At 43.3% G+C, this 16257-nt stretch overlaps 1 protein-coding gene and 1 long non-coding RNA gene across 2 annotated transcripts in view; both read right to left on the reverse strand.

Annotated features, from left to right (window-relative positions):
* Nucleotides 1-7316: 7316 nt before the first annotated feature.
* Nucleotides 7317-11682, reverse strand: LOC307212690. Its single transcript, XR_013837102.1, has 2 exons — nucleotides 8298-11682; nucleotides 7317-8116 (listed from the first exon to the last, which is right to left on the reverse strand). It is a non-coding gene; the product is annotated as an uncharacterized lncRNA (long non-coding RNA).
* Nucleotides 11683-14538: 2856 nt separating this feature from the next.
* Nucleotides 14539-16257, reverse strand: part of SLC1A4 (solute carrier family 1 member 4) — a 30201-nt gene continuing 28482 nt past the window's right edge. Inside the window, exon 9 of the mRNA XM_079969897.1 lies at nucleotides 14539-14914. Coding sequence (XP_079826023.1) covers nucleotides 14665-14914 — 250 coding nt within the window. The 3' untranslated portion in view covers nucleotides 14539-14664. The remainder of the gene's footprint in view (nucleotides 14915-16257) is intronic.

Below are 16257 nucleotides of genomic sequence, written 5' to 3' on the forward strand. Positions count from 1 at the left end.
GGCTGGATTTAGAAGGCGATTGGGCCGCATCCGGCACCCAGGCCTTAAGTTGCCTACCCATGTCCTAGGACAATAATGAATGGCTACTGATATGCATTAGTTCCTTTTGAATGACCAGAGAAATGCACTGGATTTTCAAATAGTCATTTGGAAAAAATGCATTACATTCCTGAGTGATGGGCAGCTTATGCAGTATAATTAAGGAATGTCACATAGAACCAAACAATAATGTATTGTCCGTTCAAATGGTCACTAAAATGCATTGGAGTGAGGTAGGCGATGAACCCTGAATAAATAGCACCTTGGCAGGCATCTTTTGAAATGCATTTGAGATGAGTTGCATCCTGTTAAATAAATCCTTGAGACGAAACAGGAGTGTATGACATTCAGCACTGTAGTGTTGAGGCAATCCTTCTTTTCTCTTTTCAGTACAATCCCCAGTTGTAGAGGATTCTTGGGGGGGGGGGGGAAGAGGGATGCTTTAAACATGTTTTAAATGTGAAGGTGTGGATGTGAAGTTAGGGAGAAGCAGAAGCCTAAGTGGATATCACCCAGTTGTAATACCCATCTTTCCTGTCCAGCCATTTTTTCCCATGTTGAGGACTCCAAGACCAAATCAAAGCTCCAGGGACAGATGGTGGAGGGGATGAGAAAAGCTTTGAGGTAGTGATATGGTGAAAAGGTCATCTTTTTCTTAACCATTCTCCATCAATCCATGAGAAAATAAATAGAAAACTTTGGCGAAATTCCGATGGGTGGCGTGTTGAGTTTTTGTTATGCTCCTCTTACTTTCAAAGTAGACGAAGTGTGTTTGTGAGAGCCCTTCCTTTCTTTCTCCAAACCATCTCTGTGCACAAGTTGCATTCTGGGGCCTTTCCAACTGCATGTGTTTCCTAAAAACCTGATGGTATCCTCTGCTGGGCTTTCCTGTGAGCACAGGACGATGGGGACATTGCCCCATGAGCACCTGGCAGCTGTTCATTGTTGTTCTTTTTAAGCACAGTTCCTTTTACACTTTTAGAGACAGTGCAGAAAGATGTTTTTAAGGACTTCCCTTAAGCGTTTTCTGTGCTCTGTGGCACAATAAAAATAGAAGGCACTTTTGCAAGGGAGGACAAAATAAAAAAATTCCTTCCAGTAGCACCTTAAAGACCAACTAAGTCTTCAGATACTTCAGTGTATCTGAAGAAGTGTGCATGCACACGAAAGCTCATACCAAGAACTAACTTAGTTGGTCTTTAAGGTGCTACTGGAAGGAATTTTTTTTATTTTGTTTTGACTATGGCAGACCAACACGGCTGCCTATCTGTAATTGCAAGGGAGGATAATGGATAAATTTTTGGACAGGTTTCCGCACTACTTAGCAGGGAGGTTGATAGTGCAGGATGGGGTAAACCTTAAGCTGCCCCATCCCAGCTACTGATGTAGAGCTTCAGATATCTCCACCCCTTGCACTTTTGTCAACAGGGAAAAAACAAGTTTACCACGCTCCGGTTATGTTCTTAGGGAAAGCGTAAAATTGCACTTTCTTCATCTAGCCACAAGATGGAAATAGACTCCAGTTTATTTAGCTGCATTAATTCTGGCTGCTCCCTGGCTCTGTTTTTGGGTGGGATACAATCCCATTCCAGCACATTCAGGTTTCACCATTAAAGTTGCTTTGGCACTCCTGCACAACAAATCTGCTCTCCCCCGTCCCCACATATCAGACTTCTTGTATGATAGGAATAAGGTTACCAGATTTTTTTTCAATGAATCCGCGGACATTTTTCAACTTCAATGGATTTTGTAAGGGGACTGATTTGTAAATCCGGGGACTCTTCCTGGGAAACAGGGACGTCTGGTAACCTTAGATAGGAATATACTCCCCGTGCTTACAGTGTTGGATTAGGACCTGGGAGACAAGGGTTCAAATCCCGACTCAAGCCATGAAACTCACCTTGGTTCACCTAGTCTCTGAGCCTAGCCTGCCTCACATGGTTGTTGTGAGGATAATGTACCATGTGAGCCACCTTGAGTTCCCTGAAGGAAAGGTGGAATATAAATGCAAGAATAAATAAATAAAATAAATAAAAAATGCATGATGCAATGTTGTATCTCCTCCAGACATGCAAATCAGGATGAATGCTGAATAAACAGATTGCCTAGAAGTGACCTATGTTGGTGTTTCATATGTAAAGGGAGGACCAAGTAACCTGAGGAAAATAATCCAGTCTTATGCTTTCTCTTTCCCCCTCTAGAAGTGCACAGTTAAGAGGCAGGTGATGTAAAAAGAAGTATCCTGGCCTTTAAAACTTGCAGATTACAGTGGTTTGCATATTCCTATAATGCACAGGGCAGGCATCTCTCATCACTTTGTTTCACATGCTTTTCCTTGGTCTTACTCCATCCCAGGTAAGTGGATATAAGACTGCAGCCTCAATCAAGATATCAAATGCATTCTTAAAAGAACATTGCATCCCTAGTTATAGCTGGTGTAAAAGACCATATTTTAGCTTGGTGTGAACTGTAGTTATCTCTCAAGATATCTTGTTGCATTCATAGTCTTAAAGGTAAAGGTAAAGGTACCCCTGCCCGTACGGGCCAGTCTTGACAGACTCTGGGGTTGTGCGCCCATCTCACTTAAGAGGCCAGGGGCCAGCGCTGTCCGCAGACACTTCCAGGTCACGTGGCCAGCGTGACATCACTGCTCTGGCGAGCCAGAGCCGCACACGGAACGCCATTTACCTTCCCGCTAGTAAGCGGTCCCTATTTATCTACTTGCACCTGGAGGTGCTTTCGAACTGCTAGGTTGGCAGGCGCTGGGACCGAGCAGCGGGAGCGCACCCCGCCGCAGGGATTCGAACCGCCGACCTTTCGATCGGCAAGCCCTAGGCGCTGAGGCTTTAACCCACAGCGCCACCTGCGTCCCTATTCATAGTCTTACTTCATTTTATACAGCCTCTCAGATCTGCTTTCTCTTCGATGTTAAGATAAATCATAGCAAATGGTCTATTTCTTTTAAAAAAAATGAAAAGTCAAAGTTCTAATCTTAAAGGGCATCTTTCTGTCTTGAAGGCAAGAACTGCTACTCAAAGAGCAAAGTGGTAAAGTAAACTGGGGGAGGTCAAGTGGAAAGACAAGCCCACTTTATCCTCTACTTTTTACTAACAAGTAAAATATGTGTTAAAAGGTTTATTATGGCCCTTTCACAACAACACCAAATACATACGATTCTGAAGGACAAAAGCTGTTCTTTCAAGCATTTCCACCTCTATAAAATAATGCTTTAGATCAAAGATTGCCATCATGCACCCCATGAGTTAGATCTGGCACTAATGCATATCACCTGACCCAACATTATTAATTAAGCAAGTGTTAAAAATATTGTTCAGTGTGACCTGGTTTTCTACAAGTTGTAAGGAAAAGTTGCGTTTCACACTTAAATAGGCCAACTTCTGGATTTTGTATGCAGTTATATATTTAAAGGTGCATTTTTATGCAGTGTTGTGCTTGTTCAGATTGCTCCCCACAACTCTACCTGTGGCCCCACATATGTAGAGGCTGAGAGGGAGAAAATCTCTTGAAAGTTTGGCATCTCTGCCTCAGAGCATGTCAGAGGTTAATGCTGGAGACTATTTGGCTCAAATGCAAAATGGGAGAATACGTTCTGCATTGCTGGCACCAGAAGTAGTATTGGTCGACTTGCAAATTACAGGGAATGCTGGTTAAACGACAACCATCGGTGGATACTCCTTATGTGTTCTAGTCTTAAGATCTACACTAAAGTATCCCTTCTGCTACTTACCTGTGTAGAGGTAGCTTGATTGGACCCTACCAAAGGAACTGAACCCAATACTACCTTGCGACTTTGCCACCCATCCATCTCTAGCAAAGATGGTGGGGGCAAGATGTAAGCCTTCGCACAGGGAAAAATCCAAGTGTGCACAAAAATGCATATACCAGTGGGAAAATATATTGCAGAATTTTGAAGAATGGAATACAATGAGAAAGAGAGAGACAAAAATGGGCAGATTCATGCGCTCCTTACTGCTGTCAAACAGTCTGTGAGCACCTAGAAAGGAATACTGTGATCACCAATAGTCGGCATGGATTTCTGAAAAATAAGTCATGTCAGACTAACCTGATCTCGGTTTTTGACAGAATTACAAGCCTGGTAGATGAAGGGAATGCAGTGGATGTAGCCTACCTTGATTTCAGCAAGGCATTTGACAAGGTGCCCCATGATATTCTTGTAAAGAAGCTGGTAAAATGCGGACTTGACTATGCTACCACTCAGTGGATTTGTAACTGGCTGACTGACCGAACCCAAAGGGTGCTCATCAATGGTTCCTCTTCATCCTGGAGAAGAGTGACTAGTGGGGTGCCAAGACAGGATTCTGTCTTGGGCCCGGTCTTATTCAACATCTTTATCAACGATTTGGATGATGGACTCAAGGGCATCCTGATCAAATTTGCAGGTGACACCAAACGGGGAGGGGTGGCTAACACCCCAGAGGACAGGATCACACTTCAAAACAACCTTGACAGATTAGAGAACTGGGCCAAAACAAACAAGATGAATTTTAACAGGGAGAAATGTAAAGTATTGCACTTGGGCAAAAAAAATGAGAGGCACAAATACAAGATGGGTGACACCTGGCTTGAGAGCAGTGCATGTGAAAAGGATCTAGGAGTCTTGGTTGACCACAAACTTGACATGAGCCAACAGTGTGACGCGGCAGTACTGTGTCCAGTTCTGGGCACCACAGTACAAGGACACTGACAAACTGGAACGTGTCCAGAGGAGGGCAACCAAAATGGTCAAAGGCCTGGAACCGATGCCTTATGAGGAACGGCTAAGGGAGCTGGGCATGTTTAGCCTGTAGAAGAGGAGGTTAAGGGGTGATATGATAGCCATGTTCAAATATATAAAAGGATGTCACATAGAGGAGGGAGAAAGGTTGTTTTCTGCTGCTCCAGAGAAGCGGACATGGAGCAATGGCTCCAAACTACAAGAAAGAAGATTCCACCTAAACATTAGGAAGAACTTCCTGACAGTAAGAGCTGTTCGACAGTGGAATTTGCTGCCAAGGAGTGTGGTGGAGTCTCCTTCTTTGGAGGTCTTTAAGCAGAGGCTTGACAACCATATGTCAGGAGTGCTCTGATGGTGTTTCCTGCTTGGCAGGGGGTTGGACTCGATGGCCCTTGTGGTCTCTTCCAACTCTATGATTCTATGATTCTATATAAACTCAGAACTGGCCATGCAAAGAGCCATGATAATAACTTCCTGACGGGCAATACCAAAAGGTACTGTATCGTGTTCTAAGAATACCTCTATTGGGACTTCCGGGTTAGCGCCATCGTTTAATGGCGGATTCCCTCCGAGCTCTGGAGGGAATCGGCTCCGCAGGATCGGGTCTTGCCCGCGGCAGCGACGCGGGGACCCTCAGAAATCACAGGCGCGGATGCCTGTGAACCTGGCGACTCGGCGGGCACCATTTGCGCCCCCCAAACCGCGAAGGAGCCTTTTTAAAGGCTTCTGAACGGAGACGGGGTGAGGCGCGGTGCTGTGAGTCCACTGCTCCTTCTGCGGAGCGAAGCCGCAAGCCATTGACGGAGAGCGCTGACTTTTTCCTGGGAACAATTGGACTTTAAACTAAAAACCCGTGAGTAACATGGAATCTGGAATTTAAAGAAAAAATTTATTTTGAATCAGGAACGAGCAGGGAAGGGTTAAAAAGGAAGTCCGCCCCCGCCTCTATGTAGATAATCTCAATGAAAAGAACTTATTACCTAAGGTCGAGAGGATCTTCTTTTTTATTAAATGATTTCAACCCTCATGGTTTGACACTATAAGAAATTTTACCGGAGGATATAAGACTAAAGTGTGGGAGCTCAAGTTTCACCCCCCTGGACCCGGGAGTGTCCCGCGAGAGAGCCTGCTGATGAAGCACTGAGGACTTTGACAGCTGTCAAATTGGCTGTCAGAGGGAAAAAGAGAACTTTGTTTCTGTTGTTCCTGCTGGTTATATTAGTTATAATTTGTTGCGAATAAGGAAGAACTGATACAAATAAATTGGCTTTTGGACTGGAGCTGAAAAATACTAACAAACTAAAATCCCCTAGAGGGGGTTTTGGACATTACAACAATGGCTGGAGAAGGGAAAATCCAGACTGAACTGGAAAGAACATTTGTTCTCTTGGGAAAATTACAAGGGGAAATTCGTGTTTTGGCTACAAGTGTCACAACTCTGGCCTCAACAGTAAACAATACTGTTGGAGTTGATAAGGATTTGAAGCAGGAAGCTCATATATTTGAACATTTAGGCAAACTTGAATGTTATGAGAATATGGAAGAGGAGATATGTGCTGTTTCTGAAGCCAAGGAAGGAGGAGTTCTAACTTCCCAGATGGTAAATGAAAGCTGTTATGAGAGCTGCAATTGGTGGTCTGACATGAAGACAACAAAGGAGAATGACAATCTGATGTGGAAAGCCTGGCCTGAATTGGTGAGCCTGAAACTAAGAGATCCCCTTTGGTGGAGATCTGAAGACCGAAGGATTACAAACTTGATCTTGAGGACATTTGGACTTGACAGGAGTATGTTGGGGTACCCTAGAGGTTTTAAGTATGGAGGGCTGGCTGGGAAGAATATGGATCCTGTTGGGCCAAAGCCTTTTCGAAATCTGGGGTTTAACATTAAGGACTACCAAAAAGGCTGGCAGAGAGGGGCTGAAAGAGATTTAAAACCCTCGGACGTGAGATCTCCAGGCTAGACAAGATATTGAACTATTGAACATTTTTTGGGGACTGAAACCGGGAAAGGGGTGGGCGGGGTCTGGGAATCCAAAGGGTATATAACTATAACTTGTTTTATTTTTACTATGTTCTGTTATTTGTTTGGAATTGGGGAAAGCCATGGAAGGGATATTTTGGTCGACTTTAGGAAAAGTGTAATGAGCAAAGTTGTTTAAGTATTTGATGTCTAATTTTGAATATAAGGATTTGTTGAATTAAAAATTTAAATTGGAATACAAGAAGGGGAGGTGAGAGGAGGTCTGAGAAACAAGTTAATGGAAATAAGTATTGAAAATTGTATCTGTTTTAATTTTGCGTTTTTTGTATTTTTTTTGTTTTTTCTTTCTTTTTGTTTTTTAAACTAATTTTTGGAAAATTCAATAAATATATTTTTAAAAAATAAAAATAAGAATACCTCTATTGTACCGCTGTACAATAGAATCTATATTCTTTTTCCAAAAAGACCAATCATGGTGCATTCAGATTAAAGGAATCTTATTTCAGATTCAGAAAAAAAACCCAGTGAACAAACATGATTGTTTGGGAGTTAGAGAGTTTATTCTCTGTAAAGTTAGAAAGGAACTTGATTCATTAGGCAGCACACTCTAGGCAAGAACAAGTGAGGGCTTGAGGAACATCTTATGTGTAGAGGCAAAATACACAAATAGTATCATAACATCAGCTCTGCAATCACATATCTACATAGAATGTCTTTAATGTACACAAATGTAATTGGTCCTTTGTAGTGATCAGGACTGTATGGAGCCATATGGACAAAATATATATTAAGAACATTTCACAAAGCGAGGGGAGGAACTTTTAGAAAATGGAGTGGTTATCTGTACAGTCAACATAGGTTTTTGGCATCTGACAATTCCTTTCTTTTAGGACTAAGCCTTTATATTCCTATGAAATATACTAGAACAAGATAGGTGTGATGCAACATAACAATGTTCATTGAAACATTAGAATAGTACAGAATTATATGGCACCAATCATTCAAAAAAAACCCCACACCTTTCTGATCTGTCCCTGTTAAACAAACTCATAGTTTTTAAAAAGCAGACATATCAGTGAACCAATGAGTTTAATGAAGGAATACACCCAACAATTCAATTGATGCCAATGGGAACTTTCCTTCCACTGCAAATGTGTGTGTGTGTGTGTTGAGAGAGAGAGAGAGATCAAGTGGGACTGCAGCAGCTGTAAAGGGTTCAATACCTCCCTATCCTTTACTCTGTTCATGGTCTGGATTAGGCCCTCTTGCAGCTGCTATTTACTTTAAAAACACCAATCACACCATTGCTGTGTGAATAGCATCACGTGTAATTTGGCCCTCCTTCCAGTGGCGTAGCGTGGGTTGTCAGCACCCGGGGCAAGGCAAGTAATTTGCGCCCCCTAACCCATGGATTTGCGCCCCCTAACCCGTGGATTTGCGCCCCCTAACCCTAACCCCCAGTTGTTGCGCCCAGTGCGGCCGGGCCCCCCTCCCTGCACCCCCCACGCTACACCACTGCCTCCTTCTCCTTGGATACTGGCCCACCTCACTGCTAGCAACAAGAGGCTCTGCCTCCCGTGGTGCATAGTTATAAAAACAGCAAGATACTAAACAGTGGCCAACAGCAGCGCTGAGCAGGTCAAAGCACCTGAGGTATAATAAGGCAGGTGGTGTCATAGTTCTTTTTTAGACTCACGGCCTTCCCAGCATGGCCCTTCCTTATTATGTAGGCACCATATTGAGCAAAATAGCCATCCAGCGGTTCGTTTTCAGTTTAACAGAGGCTCTTTTGGTCTCCACCTGCCATTTACTGTGGACATCAGCAGAGAAAGACACAGAAGGCATTGTTACACTGTAACAAGGCGTGACATTATATTTCCTCCTAAAAACCTAACTAAGAAGAGTCACGAAGCACATATGTAAAGATACGGCTTAAAAATGCAGACACACAGAACGGGAAAGCACTCCGAAGTCTGAAATAGGCGGCAGAACCGTATTTTTCCTTATGAGAAGTTTAGTCACTGAAATGATATACCACTTTGAAGTGATCTTGCTAACATGAGGGTTTGGACTGATCCCACTAAACCAGAAAATGGGAGTGTAGCAGGAACCAGAGAGGCAACCACCTAAAAGAATGGCTATAGTCGGAACACTTATGTTTGTTGATGCGTTTTCCTTAAGGTGCCTTCCTCTCCCATTCAGTTGAGTTCTGTAGCACCAAATCAGTCAGCTACAGTTTGGACACAGTTATTTTCAAAGCCTCACCAGTCACAATGCATAGATTTGCATTTCCCCCTCCTGGCAAGCTAGCTGAAAGCTAGCCTGGATCACCTGAAATCACCAGAAGACCACACACACTTCAGGCCACATCTCCTCCATAATGAAAACAGGTGAGTCTCGATCTCTCTCAACAATTCCCCTCCAACTAATTATCTTCCTTTTCAGTAGAACTTCCCATAACTGCACTGCAAAAATCAATTGCTCATTGTTTAAACTATGAACCTGAATCCTCATTTTTAGTGTTTACATCGCTCCTTCACTCTCCTTCCGTGGCTTTGGAAATCAGTTTAGCCCAGGATATGTCTGTTTCATGAAATATGAGAAATCCTTACAACAAGAACAACAACAAAATCTACTGGCCATGTCCAAGTGCATAAGGAGGTCTGGCAAAACAATCTTTTTAAAAAGTTCCAGGGTTTCTTTTTTCAGACACTGAAGTAGTATAAGTGCTGTTTTTGGACTACAATTCCCATCATCCCTGACCACATGTCCTGCTAGCTAGGGATGATGGGAGTTGTAGTCCTAAAACAGCTGGAGACCCAAGTTTGGGAAACCCTACTCTAAAGCATATTCAAAGCACATCCCCCCACCCAAAGAATTCTGGGCACTGAAGTTTAGAGTTCCTGGAAACTGTATTTCTGAGAGGTAAACTATAGTGGCCAGAATTCTTTGAGGGGGAGAAACTGCTTCAAATGTGCTTTAATAGCAGAGTGTGTACATAGCTAGCATTTGCTTGCACATAAAGAAGCACTAATAATCACACACAGATGCAGTTAATCGCATGGGGGAAAAACTATTCCCTTCTTCACTCTTAATTACTAGAGGGAGACAAGACTAATGTCTATCTCAAGTGGTTTAAACCCTTCTCTTTTGAAGGAATGGGAAATATTCAGAGAATGGAGAGGAGAGCAGAGATTATCACGTTAAGATTTCTTAGTGGCCTGTAGAAAACTGGAATGTTGTTAAAACTATCAGATAGTAGTGAAGGTTTGCTGTTTCAGGCTACAAATACGCAAGACTACTCACAAAACTCAAAGCTTCTTCTAACTACATTCGTGCCATTTAAATCAACTGGTGAGGGACCAGAGTACAGTAACTTATCACTAGTTTTGCATGCAGAATGTCTTAGGTGTGGTCTCTGGCATCTGTAATTAAAAAGAACCAGCTTGAAAAGGATGCAAAAGGCCTGAGATGATGGAGAACAGCTGCTAGTCAAAGGAGACAGTACCGTGCTGCAGGTTAACACAGTCTGACCTGGTAATCTGACCATGCCTAATGGGCATGTGCTAATTTAAAGGTCCATAGGGCGCCTGAAGACAGGCTGTACCATCCATGTTTAAAAAAAAAACAGCTGCATTTGCTTTATGGAAAGGTACAAAAGGACATGTGTTACGCAATGTACACAGTGTTGGGGTAGAAAGGATACGATCACCTTGGATTTTGTCCAGGGATTGCCTGGTAGAAAAGAAGTTTGTAGCTGCCAAAGAACACATGACCTGTGCAATTTTCAGCTATGTACCCACTTGATTTTCTCAAAAATAGATATACTGGGGAAAGCACAATTGTTTAACAAGAGAAGGAAAGAGAAGACTGCAATTTGGTAATTATGTTGGCACTGACTCAATATTTGAACTGAAGAAAATGTTGAGAAACAAGTGTTTTCCTCTTTAGCTTCTGCTCTCAATTAGCTTTTCCCAAATCAGCCTGCAATTCAGATACTTAGCATGAAAAGGTACCCTCAATATGGGCAAGAACATCCCCAAAGGCTTTTATCTTCTCAGCAAAAGATGATGGGAACACATTCAGCTGGTTTCACCATTTTGGAGATTCGGCAGAAGGATTCTTTGTTCAAGCCTCCCACCGGGGCAAAAAGTGTGCTGGCTCTTAATACCGTATTTGTTAGGCAACCTGAGTGCCCAAAAGCAGAGCAGATTACATTTCTATGATACCCTGTATCATTTCAATAATGTTTCTTCATCTCATGACACTTTGCAGACATTAACGACAGGTTTTATCAGGCATGGGAGACAGGTTTTCTTCTGTTGTAGCCCCACTTATATGACGGGCTACAGAGGATACCTGCAGCGACGTTAGAAAACTAGTCTTCCACCTTCTCCTATGACAAGGGGTGTGTTTACTGTGTGCACAGCAGTGTTTGCTACCGTGAACACCATAAAGAATTAGAGGGAGTTGTGTGGCTAAGCTGCGCTGGGTGGTATCCATTGGAACCGGTGGTACCGAAGGCAGAGAGTCTGACAGTGGGTGCAGCCAGAGCCAATGAGAGGTGGAGCCAACTAATTCTACCTTTGACCCTATCCTCTTTCCCAATGAGTTCCACAAGGGCACCACTGAGGCCAAGAAGGAGAAGGAAGCTGACAGGCTGTGCCACGGCTGCAAGTAAGGAGGTAGGCAAGTAACCACAGAGCCTAGGACTTGCCGATCAGAAGGTCGGCGGTTCGAATCTCCGTGACGGGGTGAGCTCCTGTTGCTCGGTCCCAGCTCCTGCCAACCTAGCAGTTCGAAAGCACATCAAAGTGCAAGTAGATAAATAGGTACCACTCCGGCAGGGAGGTAAACAGCGTTTCCGTGCGCTGCTCTGGTTTGCCAGAAGCGGCTTAGTCATGCTGGCCACATGACCCTTCCCGCTATAAAGCGGTACCTATTTATCTACTTGCACTTAGGGGTGCTTTCGAACTGCTAGGTGGGCAGGAGCTGGGACCGAACGACGGGAGCTCACCCCGCCGCGGGGATTCGAACTGTTGTTACTGATTAGGAAAGATGCTACTTTCAACTTTTGAACTTCATTTATTTCCTGCTTAAACATTTGCTAGATCAATTAAAGCAGTTTGCTGGTGTTTATTCTCCAAATGGATTGCTGCTTCCCTGCAAGCTCTCCTATATACTTTGAATGTGTGAGCTGAAATACTTGACTCATGAACCCCAAACAAAGCTATAAGCTGGTGCCAGAAACAAGAAAAGATGTACACTGCCTTTCTCTTCAATGTAAGCTAAGTTTATCTGTATGTCTGTCATTTGTTCAAAAGGAACCCTGAAATCAAGACCATAGACACTGAGAATATACCCCCATCCTTTTTGAAGTGTGCTCAACAAACTACGCAAGGGATGGATGCAATCTTATGACAATGATTATCTAACTGAAAGGCAATGGGATTATTTACAGATTGTATCTTTCTTGCAAAAGAGAACGTGGCAATTTGGACTGGCTTAACTGGCTGGGCTACTAAGACTACAGCAGGGCCTTTGTCAGTCAGCATGTCATAGACCTTTAGCTATAGGACCCAGGAAAACAAGACGGCATTCTTTGCATAACACATTGTAAGAAGAAGTACACTTGAAAAGGTACACATGATAAATACTGCTGTGTTCCCACAGAGAAGGGAGATTTTGGGGGCCAGTATTTATGTGCAACCTTTTTTTCAAGGGCCTGCACTAAACCAAATTGTGCTGACTGAAAAAGGGTCATTTCAGCAGATAGATACCAGATCATTCCTCCTAAAAGGCAGATAAGAAATCAGCATTATTATTATTAGTAAGATAATCAAAAGTTTCCTATCCTTGTATCAAGGAGGAGTTCATCTCAGCTTTTCCCATTTTATCCTACACTAAAAGGCTCCCCATCTTGCACAAAGAAACACAAGCCAGGGATTGTGGGAGAGTGCCTGGATTCAAAGCACAATCCAGAAGTCCCAGCTGGGTGTTAAAATACAGTGGTATCTCGGTTTTTGAACATAATCCGTTCCGGAAGATTGTTTAAGTTCCGAAACCGAGGCGCAATGGGCAGTTTGCAAATATAATAGAGAAAATTGAGAAAAATAACATATACACTCAGTGGAAGCCGTTCAACTTCTGAGGCACGTTTGAAAACGGAAGCATTTACTTCCGGGTTTACGGCGTTCAAAAACTGAAACGCTTGTCAATGGAAATGTTCAAAAACTGAGGTACAACTGTACCTGTTTGGGGGAAAGGTAGAGCCAGGCTCTCATTCTGTTCCCTCTTCCTCCAAAACAGTTGATGTAATGTATTAAATGTATTCTGAACAGTGATGCATTTGCAACAGCTCTCTATGCCTATATATTAGAATAAGTTGCCTTGTCTGGAGTCCTGTTTTTATGTCCTAATTCTTACCTATGGCTTAGGGGGCATTTAATGATAATGGTGCAGAAATAGTTGGTAGTAGTGCATTAGAGGTCAAGAACTGCTCTTCTAAAGCAAAGAACAAGCACTTTAACAGTCATAGAGAAAACAATGACTATACTGCTTCAAGTTTTTTCTTTGGTCTGCATTCTTGAGGTTTAAGGCCTTAAGTAATAATGCGTGTTAACTGGTACCAGTAATAAGAAGGAAACCAGAATGAGAATATCTGCACAGGAAGCTTCAATCTGTCTTTCTTCAGTCAGGTTTGTAATAAGGATGCTAACACTTACCAATAATCCAGAATGTTCAATTACATTACAAATGCCTTTCATCTGTCTAAACAATACCCAGATGTTAGAATAAAGGAGCCAAGAGATGCTCAGAGGCAAATTAAGTGTCTTGTGTAAAACAGTCTTTGAACTTGTCACATCAAGCTCACTGTGGCCATTCCTGTATGGTTACAGGTTCTTGACATTTCTCATTTGGAGAAGCTAAAGATTCTTTTCAAATATCCCAATGTTTAACATATACAGATAGTGTGGCTTAGCAGGAGGGGGATAAGAGAAATATACCGTATTTTTCACTCTATAAGACGTACCAGACCACAAGACCACAAGTTTTTGGAGGAGGAAAACAAGAAAAAAAATATTCTGAATCTCAGAAGCCAGAACAGCAAGAGGGATCACTGTGCAGTGAAAGCAGCAATCCCTCTTGCTGTTCTGGCTTCTGGGATAGCTGCGCAGCCTGAATTCGCTCCATAAGACGCACACACATTTCCCCTTACTTTTTAGGAGGGAAAAAGTGAGTCTTATAGAGCAGAAAAATACGGTAAATGAGAATGTACTTTTTAGAATAGCTAGGACTAGTTTCCATTAGGCATGCATGTCTGGCATACATTGGTTCAAGTCCACTCTGCATCATCAAGATTTATCCAGTAACTGGTAGCAGAAACATAATCCCATAATCTCTGGCCTTCGAATCAAGAAGACTTATCCCTTCACAGAGAGCGGGCCTTTCAGAATACAACAGGGCAGGCTTGATGTAATAAAGGGAGAGAACTCAATTTGTCTCCCCGTACAAGCTAGGCTATCAAGGTGACCTTGCCTAGTACGATCCAGCTGTCAAAATCTACCTCTCAGAGTGGGCCTTTAGTGTTCCAGCAAAAAGCAAACACCTTGCTTTCACTCGTATCAGCGCACGAGCGTTGCATATTTTGCACACACGCAAAACTATGAAACATCACTACCTCATCACAAAAGTGTCTGCACTCAAAGGGGAAAATACACCAGAAATGCGTGCACGCACACACACACGTAGTCTGTTCCGTACCACCAAAATGGAAAAGGGACGCATCTGTTCAATCCAAACGGCCGCTTGGGTCTGCTCCAAGTTAAATATGCTGTTGTCTCCAACATACAGTGTCCTCAGAGTGCCTCCCCGCTCCTTCTCATTCATAGGACTGACTCTTTAGATTCTAGATCTTTAGTGCTAGGTGGCGGAGCGGCAAATGTGATGTCTTGGTTTCTGTGCATTACCAAGGGTGACGTTTCCCCCTCAGCCTTGCTGTTTGGAACGGCTTCTACGCAGACTTCATTTAGTTTTTCTTCTGCTTTCTCCTTGGCTTCTTTCTGATTCAGATAATGAAGGATACCTGCTCCAAAGGCATCCCCTTCTACATTCACAACTGTAGTGGTCCGGTCCCTGGTCAATTGGGAAAGAGCACAAAGGGTACCCGGTGTTAACAAAACATCACAGGAGATGAGATTGCTCCGTCAGCCTACAGGGTACCATTTCCCCCCAGGTGTATACAGTTCAGACGTCATGAGAAACTGAGTAGAGCTTCTCAGAATTTGCTCAATTTCAGTGAGCAGTCTCAGAGTCAGAAGCAAAGCCCACCTCACGCAGGATACTGCTCCCCCAGTTCTACTTACACGCAGCCCAACAAGCCTTGAAACCTTGAAGAAGGGCCACAGCCTAGAGGCAAAGAATCTGCTTTGCATGAAAAAGGTTCCAGATTCAATGCCTGGTATCTCCAGGTTAGGGTTGAGAGAGACCTGGTCTGAAACACAAGAAAACTGCTGCTTCCGAGCACAATTCAAAGTGCTGGTGCTGACCTTTAAAGCCCTAAACGGCCTCGGCCCAGTATACCTGAAGGAGCGTCTCCTCCCCCATCATTCTGCCCGGACACTGAGGTCCAGCGCCGAGGGCCTTCTGGCGGTTCCCTCACTGTGAGAGGCCAAGTTACAGGGAACCAGGCAGAGGGCCTTCTCGGTAGTGGCGCCCGCCCTGTGGAACGCCCTCCCAGCAGATGTCAAGGCAATAAACAACTACCTGACATTCAGAAGACATCTTAAGGCAGCCCTGTTCAGGGAAGTTTTTAATGTGTGACATTTTAGTGTATTTTTGGTCTCTGTGGAAGCCACCCAGAGTGGCTGGGAAACTCAGCCAGATGGGTGGGGTACAAATAATAAATTATTATTATTATTATTATTATTATTATTATTATTATTAATATTATTATTCAGTGTGGACAATACTGAGAGAAGCAGAATGAGAAGGATCCACACATGAGCTGCTTTCCTCTGTTTTCCTCCATCGCAACTGCAGGCCAATGTAGCCACCATGAGAATCAACAAGGGCAAATCTGAACAGCCAGAGCAATGACCTCCTTATTCCCTCCAGTAGGAATAAACAAGTGACTGGAATGAAACAGCTCTCCTCCTTGATGATAGCTCAGTCAGTAGAGCATGAGACTCTTATAAGTGGTGCTCCAGCCACAGAGGCTAATAATAATAATAATAATAATAATAATAATAATAATAATAATAAATTTATACCCCACCCATCTGGCTGGGCTTCCCCAGCCACTCTGGGCAGCTTCCAACAGAATATTAAAATACAGTAGTCTGTTAAACATTAAAAGCTTCCCTAAACAGGGCTGCCTTAAGATGTCTTCTAAAAGTCTGGTAGTTGTTTTTCTCTTTGACATCTGGTGGGAGGGCGTTCCACAGGGCGGGTGCCACTACCGAGAAGGCCCTCTGCCT

The sequence above is a fragment of the Podarcis cretensis genome (genome assembly GCF_951804945.1).
Source record: "Podarcis cretensis genome assembly, chromosome: 3".
In the NCBI taxonomy this organism is placed as follows: Eukaryota; Metazoa; Chordata; class Lepidosauria; order Squamata; family Lacertidae; genus Podarcis; species Podarcis cretensis.